This window comes from Nelusetta ayraudi, unplaced genomic scaffold (assembly GCF_046127955.1).
Source record: "Nelusetta ayraudi isolate G7.1 ecotype Tasmania unplaced genomic scaffold, CSIRO-AGI_Nayr_v1 ptg000186l, whole genome shotgun sequence".
Lineage (NCBI taxonomy): Eukaryota > Metazoa > Chordata > Actinopteri > Tetraodontiformes > Monacanthidae > Nelusetta > Nelusetta ayraudi.
In genome coordinates, this window is record NW_027466235.1 from 47,501 (window position 1) to 57,126 (window position 9,626).

Sequence of the window (9,626 nt, forward strand, 5' to 3'; positions counted from 1 at the left end):
TCCGGCTGGTCCACGTGCACGGCCTCGTGCCTCGCGAAGCGCGGGGTCGTGCCCACCAGGCAGCGCCACCGCAGCTGCTCCAGCCCCGCCCCCTCCCAGGACACTGTGCCCCCCGGCGCTCCCTGTCCTGGGGACGCCAACCACACGCAGCCCTGCAGCCACCTGCCCAACTGTCCAGGTGAGCCCAGCAGAACCTCCAGAACCTCCGGAACCTCCAGCATTCTTAACATGCGCTCTGATTGGTTGCCTCTGCAGTGGATGGCATCTGGGGGGCGTGGTCACCACCCGGACTGTGCTCCGTCACCTGTGGGGAGGGGCTCCGCCTGGCCAACAGGGTGTGCAACAGCCCCGCCCCTCAGTACGGAGGCCGGTACTGCAGCGGCCCCAGCAGCAGGACCTCTGAGTGCAGCAGCCTCTGTCCAGGTCACAGACCAACACACTCACACACCAGACACACAGACACACACACACACACACACACACTCACCTCCCCCCTCCCTCCCCCCCTGCTGCAGTGGATGGTGTATGGGCTGGTTGGTCCTCTTGGGGGCAGTGTTCAGGCACTTGTGTCGCAGTGGGCCGGGCTCCAGTGATGACTCGTCAGCGCTCCTGTTCTAACCCCGCCCCCTCCAGCCTCCCACCTGGAGCAGCCTGTCAGGGCCCCAGCAGCGAGAGCCTCAAATGTAATCACCTGGCTCCTTGCGCAGGTACACCTGTCCGTCCACCCGTCTGTCCGTCCACCCATCCATCCGTCTGTCCGTCTGTCCATCCATCCTTCCGTCTGTCCGTCCGTCTGTCCATCCACCCGTCCGTCCATCCGTCTGTCCATCCATCCGTCTGTCCGTCTGTCCATCCATCCGTCCGTCCATCCGTCTGTCCATCCATCCGTCTGTCCATCCATCCTTCCGTCTGTCCGTCCGTCTGTCCATCCACCCGTCCGTCTGTCCATCCATCCGTCTGTCCATCCATCCTTCCGTCTGTCCGTCCGTCTGTCCATCCACCCGTCCGTCCATCCACTTGTCTGTCTGTCCCCAGTGGACGGGAGCTGGTCTCCCTGGTCTCCCTTCCCTCCCTGTCCGGTCACCTGTGGGGCGGGGCTGGAGACATCCTCCAGGACGTGCAGTAGCCCCGCCCCCAGCCACGGCGGCCAATCGTGCAAGGGAGCCACTCAGCGCACCAGGATCTGTCACACCACCGTCCCCTGTCCAGGTGAGGAGGCCCGCTGCTGCCCCCTGCTGGAGGACTGCTGCACTTCCTCCTCTCAGTCTCCTCCTCCTGCTCCTCCTCCACCTCCTCCTTCACCTCTCCTTCCTGGTACCTGCTGCGGTTCCTCCTCTCAGTCTCCTCCTCCTGCTCCTCCTCCACCTCCTCCTTCACCTCTCCTTCCTGGTACCTGCTGCGGTTCCTCCTCTCAGTCTCCTCCTCCTGCTCCTCCTCCACCTCCTCCTTCACCTCTCCTTCCTGGAACCTGCTGCGGTTCCTCCTCTCAGTCTCCTCCTCCTGCTCCTCCTCCACCTCCTCCTTCACCTCTCCTTCCTGGAACCTGCTGCGGTTCCTCCTCTCAGTCTCCTCCTCCTGCTCCTCCTCCACCTCCTCCACCTCCTCCTTCACCTCTCCTTCCTGGAACCTGCTGCGGTTCCTCCTCTCAGTCTCCTCCTCCTGCTCCTCCTGCTCCTCCTCCACCTCCTCCTTCACCTCTCCTTCCTGGAACCTGCTGCGGTTCCTCCTCTCAGTCTCCTCCTCCTGCTCCTCCTCCACCTCCTCCTTCACCTCTCCTTCCTGGAACCTGCTGCGGTTCCTCCAGCCCTCCACGAGTTCTGCTCCTCCTGGTGGTCAGTGGGAAGAAGACATGTGGCAGGATGACGTCAGCCTGGCTGTGTGTGTGTGTGTGTGCCCCCTAGTGGACGGTGTGTGGTCAGAGTGGTCGGCGTGGGACAAGTGCAAGTACCCGCCCAACAAGGACATCCGCTGCATGCAGAACCGAGGGCTGCAGAGGCGAAAGCGCAGCTGCCTGGGGCCTCAACACAACGGCAGCATCTGCAGCGGCAACCTGCTGCTGGAGACCCAACGCTGCTACGACGTCCACGGCTGCAAAAGTGAGGAGGCACCAACACACACACACACACACAGTTGTAGCGTCGCTGCGTTGCTATCCTCAGGGAGGCGCTGGAAGCAGCTGGAAACAGCTGGAAACAGCTGGAAACAGCTGCTTCCAGCGCCTCCCTGAGCTTAAATGCTAAGCTGATAGAAGCTAACGGAAGAAGCTAACCCCCTGACACCCATCTAAAGACACACACACACACACACACACACACACACACACACACACACACACACACACACAGCTAGCCGGTGTGCGTGCTGACTGGTGTGCCCCCCCCCAGTCAGCGGCCATTGGGATGGCTGGGATCCCTGGAGCAGCTGCAGCCCGGCCTGTGGGGGGGTGTCCCGCCGGGCCCGGAGGCGACACTGCAAGCCCGACTACAGCAAATACAGGTGAGCAGGCGCTGCAGGTGTGTGTGTGTGTGTGTGTGTGTGTGTGTTGGTCTGGGCCACTCAGCGGTACGTCCCTGCAGGACCAACCTACCCGTGGCCTTCGATGGGAAGCCGCAGCTGAAATGTGATCTCGACAGCAGCCAGCCACCACTGGAGTCTGAGCCCTGTCTCAACACCCCCGCCTGCAACGACACCTGAGCACCAGCAGGGGGCGCCACAGGCAGCAGCAGCGGCATCGTGATTGGCCGCTAATCCACGACTGTTTGTTTTTTATAATCTTTTATTTCACATTAAAGTTCAAAGTCAAATTAAACAATCAACTTTTATTTTCTGAAGAGTCCAGAGTTGTTTTTAGTCCTGACGGAGGAGGAGCCTCGGAGCCACTTCCTCTGGACACACACACACACACACACACACACACACACACACACACACAGAGTCCTCTAGTCCTCCCCGTCACAGTTCTGACATCATGCCGTTAGGCCCCGCCCCAAACCTCCAGGCCCCGCCTTCAATCACCCAGGCCCCACCCACTGGTCTCTGGGCCCCACAGGTCACAGTGAGAGTGAGCTTTGTGTTGCTGGCAAGCAATGTGACCGTGATGACCTATGACCTCCAGGGTGGATGGACCAATGACCTATGACCTTAAGCAGTGCTTAGCGCCACCTGCTGTCTTTGGTTGTGGCTAAAGCTACAGTTAGCACACTGTGGAGCTGAGAGGTGGCTAGGCTGCATTAGCATTAGCATGCCGCCTGGTCTCACGAGCTCAGCAACAACAAAAACACACTGAGTGTTTGGATTCCAGTGCTGGAGGAGCTGGAGGCAGAACACTAGAGGTCCCAAGGTCCCGGAAGGTCCCGGAAGGTCCCGGAAGGTCACTGTCCCCTTTCTTTGCCAACTTGCTGATGTCACGTTGGCTTCAGTCCAGCCGTTCAGTGACGACATCACAGAAGTAGGAGGAGTCTCCGCATCCCATCAACCCTCGGAGGAGGGCGGATCATCTGAAACTCCGCCCAGATACAGGACTGAGCAGCGCAAGCTGATTGGTGGAGAGCCCAGAGTGGATGTTGGAGTCCTCGGACACACGAGGAGCTGCAGAGAAGAAGAAGAAGAAGAAGAAGAAGAAGAAGAAGAAGAAGAAGAAGAAGAAAAAGAAGAAGAGATTTCATCAGGCGGCCAATCAGAAGAGCAGAAAGACGTCGGTCAGCTAGAGACAAACACCACCCCAGCCAGAGGTCAGCCTCACCACTCACTCACTCCTGCTGCTATGTGAGAGGCTGCACCGTCTCGGTGTGCGGCGCCCCCTGCTGGCTGCTGCTGGGATCCTTCAGTGAGGGATGAACCTCCTCCTCAGGGTCGTAGTAGTAGAACTTCCTCAGGTAGGAGATGAGCGGCCTGGGGGGGGGGGGGGAGAGAGGTCATCTGAGGTCACCTTCAGCAGGCTAGCGTGCTAAGCTGGAGGCGTGCTAGGCTCAGGTGGCCTGACCTGGGCAGGGGCAGCTCCTGGATGTGGTCTATCCGGACCAGCTGGCGGATGCAGAAGCGACAGAGGTGCTGCAGGGACTTGACGCTGCTGAACCTGGAGACCGGGTACAGGAGCTGGACCGGGGTGGGGGGCAGACCTGCAGGGCAGGGCGGGGACACGCCAGGTCACAGCGAGGCCACCACCAGCCAGCAGGACGGTGGTGGTGGTGGGGGGCTTACCGGGGACTCTGGAGCGCAGGAAGTAGAGGAACTTGCCGTTCTTGGAGTGCACGATGGCTCGCTCGATGAACTCCACCACCGAGTGGCAGCGGTCCTCAAACCTGGGGTGACACCACAGGCTGAAGGTCCCTGGAGGAGCAGAGGAGCATGTCTGGTTCTTCAGCAGCTCACTGGGACCTGGACCTCCAGACTAGACCAGGACCTCCAGACTAGACCTGGACCTCCAGACTAGACCTGGACTTCCAGACTAGACCTGGACCTCCAGACTAGACCTGGACCTCCAGACTAGACTTGGAGTTCCAGACTAGACCTGGACCTCCAGACTAGACCAGGACTTCCAGACTAGACCTGGACCTCCAGACTAGACCAGGACCTCCAGACTAGACCTGGACTTCCAGACTAGACCTGGACCTCCAGACTAGACCAGGACTTCCAGACTAGACCTGGACCTCCAGACTAGACCAGGACTTCCAGACTAGACCTGGACCTCCAGACTAGACATGGACTTCCAGACTAGACCAGGACTTCCAGACTAGACCTGGACCTCCAGACTAGACATGGACTTCCAGACTAGACCAGGACCTCCAGACTAGACCTCAGCAACCTTTAAAACTAAATATTCTCCCACAGTCTGTCCACAGGTGTGTGTGTGTGTGTGTGTGTGTGTGTGTGTGTGTGTGTGTGCGTCACCTCTGTAGTGCTCCATGCGGGTGTGGTGTGTGACCCCCTGGGACCTGAAGCTCAGGCTCAGGATGTAGCGGGGGTCCGAACTGTCCCGCACCAGGAAGGAGCCGTCTGCTGCCCCCTTCAGCTTCATCTCAGCGTCCTCCCAGTTCATGGGCCCCCAGTACCAGCCGCACTGGACACACACACACACACACACACACACACACACACACACACACACACACACACACACACACACAGGTTAGCTCTGCCCACCCAGCAGCAGCAGCAGCAGCAGCAGCAGCAGCAGCAGCAGCTCCACCTTCTCCAGCTCCCGCAGGCTACTTGAGAAGCTGCAGCGGAGGGGGGGCTGCTGGGCGCCGGGCCTCAGGGGGAGGGGCCTCGGGAGACCTCGCAGGAAGGAGGAGTCTGAGGAACAGAGGAGCGGGGCTTAGTGCACAGCACCACCAGGGGGAGCCAGAGAGAGAGAGTCCATTCCTGTCTAGTGTGTGTGTGTGTGTGTGTGTGTGTGTGTGTGTGTGTGTGTGTGTTACCATTGAGGCTCAGGCTGTGCTGGATAGTGCTGAAGGGCGGAGTCAGGGCCAGCGGCCGGGGGGGCAGCGACTGCATTGATGCCCCACCACTGCGCTGGGGGGGGGCGGGTCCAAAGTCATCTAGACACACACACACACACACACACACACACACACACACACACACACACAAACACACACACACACACACACAGGTCAGTGCAGGTAAAGCAGAGACTCACCTGTTGACACACACAGGAAGTGACACCAAGTGACAGGAAGTGGGAAGAAGAAGCAGTAGCAGAAGGAGGAGGAAGTACCGAGCAGACTGAGGCTCCGCCTGGGTGGAGGAGGGGGGGTCGGAGGGTGGAGAGAGCCCACCCCCCTCCGAGAAACGTCCACGTCAACCAGAGACACCGTCTCACCTGCACACACACACACACACACACACACACACACACACACACACACACACACACACAGTGTTAGAGCAGAGAAGAAGGTGTTAATAATAATCAAACTGTATTTTATCTATAACGCACTTTCCTGTTAGTGACAGGAAGAACTGTTCCGACGTTCCAGAACACACACACACACACACACACACACACACACACACACACACACACACACACACACACACACACACACACACACACACACACACACACACACACGTGTGTGTTGTTACCGGTAAAAGCAGGAGTGAAGGGCACCGGAGAGAAGGCACTGTGAGGTCTGGACACCTGCAACCTGCTGGAAACACATCACCATCATCTTCATCTTCATCATCATCATCATCATCATCACCAGATCATCATTCAGCCTTGCTGCAGTGCATGATGGGAGTGTTTGTGTGCAGGGAGGAGCAGGAGCAGGAGGAGGAGGAGCAGGAGGAGCAGGAGGAGCAGGAGCAGGAGCAGGAGCAGGAGGAGCAGGAGAAGGAGGAGCAGGAGGAGGAAGAGGAGCAGGAGCAGGAGAAGGAGCAGGAGCAGGAGGAGGAGCAGGAGCAGGAGAAGGAGAAGGAGAAGGAGGAGCAGGAGCAGGAAAAGGAGCAGGAGCAGGAGGAGGAGCAGGAGCAGGAAAAGGAGCAGTAGCAGGAGGAGCAGGAGCAGGAGAAGGAGCAGGAGGAGCAGGAGCAGGAAAAGGAGAAGGAGCAGGAGGAGCAGGAGAAGGAGAAGGAGGAGCAGGAGCAGGAGGAGCAGGAGCAGGAGCAGGAGCAGGAGCAGGAGAAGGAGCAGGAGGAGCAGGAGCAGGAGCAGGAGCAGTACCTGCTGGTGTTGTCGGTGGAGGAGCTGCAGGTGGAGCCCCAGACGTCCAGCAGACTCCCCCCAGAGGAGGTGGAGGAGGCCAGGGACGGCCTCTTGTCCAGCAGCCCCCCCGGACCCCCGCCGGAGCTCCGGGTTCTGAACAGTTTGCTGAGTCGGACCTTCAGCGAGCCCCCCTTCCTGGACTTGCCCCCCCGTGGTCCCCCACCCTGCCCCTCCCCCCTGGGGGTGGGGGAGGGGCAGGGGCCCGGGGTAGCGGCGCGGCTCTGCGGCTGGGAGCGGGACTGGGGGCGGGGCGAGGGGGCGGAGCTAGCGGAGGAGGGCAGTGGCGCCGGTCCAGCGGGGGGCGCTGTGGGCCTCCGGGCCCGGCAGCCCTGCTGGGTGCAGACCCCCGCCTCTTCCGCCAGCTGGTGGACCTGCTGCATCAGGCCGCTCAGTGTCCCCGAGGAGAAGACGGGTGGCTCCGCCCCCTCCGGAGCTCCACCCACCACCCCCCCCTTGCAGCCCTCCTCCTCAGAACCCAGACCCTCCAGCACCAACAGGGCGTCGCTGGTGTCGCCGGGGTCCTCGCCCCCCGGCACGCCGTGACAGGAGCAGCTAGGGGGCGCCGTCCTGCCGCCCTCCGCCCCCTCCCCAAGCTGACCCAGCCTCTGGGCCAGAACCACCACGGACTGGTCCACCCCAGTGGGACGGTTCTTCCTGGGCTCCTGGACCAGACCCAGGCGCAGGGCCTGGTCCAGGAGCCCGGGGGGCCACTTGGCCAGCTGGTCCGTGAGCAGGCGGTGGGGGGGGCACAGCCCTGAACCGGACTCAGAGTCCAGGATGCCCTGCTCGAGGTTTTGGGACCGGTCCATCCCCTTGGAGAAGGTGCGGACCGGGTGCCACTGGAGCAGCGCCGGTGGCAGCAGGTTCTCCTCCGCTGGCTCCTTCCCTCCTCCCGGACCAGGACCGGGGCAGATGCTGGGTCCGGACTCCAGCTGCTCCTCCTGCAGGAACCCCGGAGGAGGCTCCAGGATCCGGTTCTGGAAGACCATCAGCTGCGCCCTGGAGCCGTTTTGCACCGGGAAGTCCACGAACCGCTGGGCCGCCACAGCGAACTCCTCCGGCGGCTCGGAGCTCGGCGGGGACCCGGCGTCCAGCTCGCCTCTCCCGGGCAGCGGTGAGCTGTAGTGCGGGGAGGCCGAGCCGAGGGCCGCCGAGGGGCCGCCGGAGTCCGGATGGAAGCTGCCGCCCAGCAGCAGCACCGGCTTGACCGGGCCGAACCCGCCGCCCCCGGACCGCAGCTGGTCCGGTTTGTCCAGCCGGTGGTATTCAGCCGCTGACACCAGTCGCATCAGGACGAAGTCCGGAGACACTTCCTGCTGCGCGTCATTCATCCTGGAGGAGGCTAACAGCGGCTAACGGTGGCTAAGAGTGGCTAGCGCGGCTACACGGAGTCTTACATAACAACCGCACAAAACACACAGCGGCGAAGCTAACGGCAGCGAGCTGCGGCATCCTCCGAGCTCAGCTACCCGGGAAGCCGAACCGAACCGCGGCCGGCGGCCATGAGGAGTCCGGCCCGGCGGGACACGAAGAGACATGAGACCCCGGGAGGACCAGAGCTAGCTGCTAGCTGCTAGTCTCCTAGCCACTCATCCTCCACTCTGCTGCTGCTGCTGCTGCTGCTGGCGGCAGCATCGGTCATCGATCAGCGCCTATTGACAATCGGAAGTTCTGCAGCCCGAGACCGAAACTTCCAGAACCTCCCGGCATCGGAGCGCCTTCCTTCAGCTGCCAGCAGCGGAGCTCCGCGCGCGCGCGCGCGTGTGTGTGTGTGTGTGTTTGTTTTGTCTGTATGTGTGTGTGTGTTGGTGTTGTCGTCATTAACACACCATCAGCATCACTTTCATCACTGATGGTCTCCACAAATCAAATCCACTTCTGGAGTTCACATTTATCCCGCGAGCTTCCCGCCGTAATATTATGACGTCATAAGCTAGGTGTCCGGGTTCAGTGACGTGATGCGACGTCACCAGCGCAGCTATGACGGCCGAGTGGTTCAGGCGTTGGATTTGAAATCCAGTGGGGTCTCCTCGCGGCCACACGTGGGCCCGCCCTGCGCTGTGGCTGTTGTGTCTTTGGCCACGGCAGAACCGTCACACTGTGCAGAGGTGCAACTGACATAACACATGACATCCATCACTCACAACCTGACAGCTGCAAGAAGGTCAAAGAGTCACCAGACTCACTCACTTCCAAGTTACATTTGATCATTTCACTAGTTGAATGAATCCAGGAGTGAATGTAGGTCAGAGGTCAACAGCTGCTTGACACCTAGTGGTCAGCAACAGCAACTCCATCCATCTTCAATACCTGTGTCCTCTGCTGGAGCCTCTGCTGACACACACACGGTTTTGGAGTGTGGTAGGAACCTGGAGAACCCGTCAGACACTGGGAGAACCTAGCAGACACTGGGAGAACCCAGGAGACACTGGGAGAACGTGGAGAACCTAGCAGACACTAGGACCCGGCAGACACTGGGAGAACCTGGAGAACCTAGCAGACACTGGGAGAACCTAGCAGACACTAGGACCCGGCAGACACTGGGAGACACTGAGAAAACCTGGAGAACCCAGCGGTCACTGGGAGAACCCAGCAGACACTGGGAGACACTGAGAGAACCTGGAGAACCCAGCGGACACTGGGAGAACCCAGCAGACACTGGGAGAACCTGGAGAACCCAGCAGACTCCAGACAGGAAGGTGCCTGGAGACCCTGGGAATGGAACCCACAACCTTCTTGCTGTGAGGCAACAGTGCTCAGCACCGTGTCTCCGCCACATCAACTCACTCAATCTAACGGCTTGGGGGCGGGGTCAGAGGTCATGTGGGCAGGACCCTGATGATCATTCACGAGCCGACAGGAAGAGCAGAGGCTGTCACTTCCTGTGGGCGGCGGCAGCAGCAGCAGCAAGACG

The 9,626-nt window shown here is 60.7% G+C and overlaps 2 protein-coding genes and 1 long non-coding RNA gene across 6 annotated transcripts in view; 1 reads left to right on the top strand and 2 right to left on the bottom strand.

Moving 5' to 3' along the window:
• LOC142881208 (properdin-like) overlaps window positions 1-2,822 on the top strand; it is a 4,588-nt gene extending 1,766 nt beyond the window's left edge. Inside the window, exons 5-11 of the mRNA XM_076015346.1 lie at window positions 1-178; window positions 256-423; window positions 516-707; window positions 1,036-1,209; window positions 1,902-2,096; window positions 2,385-2,496; window positions 2,577-2,822. The exon at window positions 1-178 is cut by the window's left edge and continues 23 nt beyond it. Coding sequence (XP_075871461.1) covers window positions 1-178; window positions 256-423; window positions 516-707; window positions 1,036-1,209; window positions 1,902-2,096; window positions 2,385-2,496; window positions 2,577-2,694 — 1,137 coding nt within the window. The 3' untranslated portion in view covers window positions 2,695-2,822. The remainder of the gene's footprint in view (window positions 179-255; window positions 424-515; window positions 708-1,035; window positions 1,210-1,901; window positions 2,097-2,384; window positions 2,497-2,576) is intronic.
• LOC142881225 (uncharacterized) lies at window positions 1,177-1,930 on the bottom strand. The gene is made up of 3 exons (XR_012925529.1): window positions 1,791-1,930; window positions 1,684-1,726; window positions 1,177-1,269 (listed from the first exon to the last, which is right to left on the bottom strand). It is a non-coding gene; the product is annotated as an uncharacterized LOC142881225 (long non-coding RNA).
• A 96-nt stretch (window positions 2,823-2,918) lies between the features above and the next one.
• LOC142881205 (suppressor of cytokine signaling 7-like) lies at window positions 2,919-8,495 on the bottom strand. 4 transcript variants are annotated; one of them, XM_076015341.1, is made up of 10 exons: window positions 6,671-8,495; window positions 6,091-6,152; window positions 5,720-5,824; window positions 5,421-5,540; window positions 5,189-5,295; window positions 4,891-5,059; window positions 4,201-4,329; window positions 3,983-4,118; window positions 3,750-3,891; window positions 2,919-3,588 (listed from the first exon to the last, which is right to left on the bottom strand). In XM_076015341.1, the coding sequence occupies exons 1-9, from the start codon at window positions 8,041-8,043 to the stop codon at window positions 3,762-3,764; spliced, it is 2,331 nt and encodes a 776-aa protein (XP_075871456.1). In that variant the 5' UTR covers window positions 8,044-8,495; the 3' UTR covers window positions 2,919-3,588; window positions 3,750-3,761. The 4 variants fall into 4 exon arrangements, with proteins under 4 accessions (XP_075871456.1, XP_075871455.1, XP_075871458.1 ...); XM_076015340.1 differs by having other exon boundaries at window positions 6,091-6,155; XM_076015343.1 differs by lacking the exon at window positions 5,720-5,824.
• Between the last annotated feature and the right edge of the window lie 1,131 nt (window positions 8,496-9,626).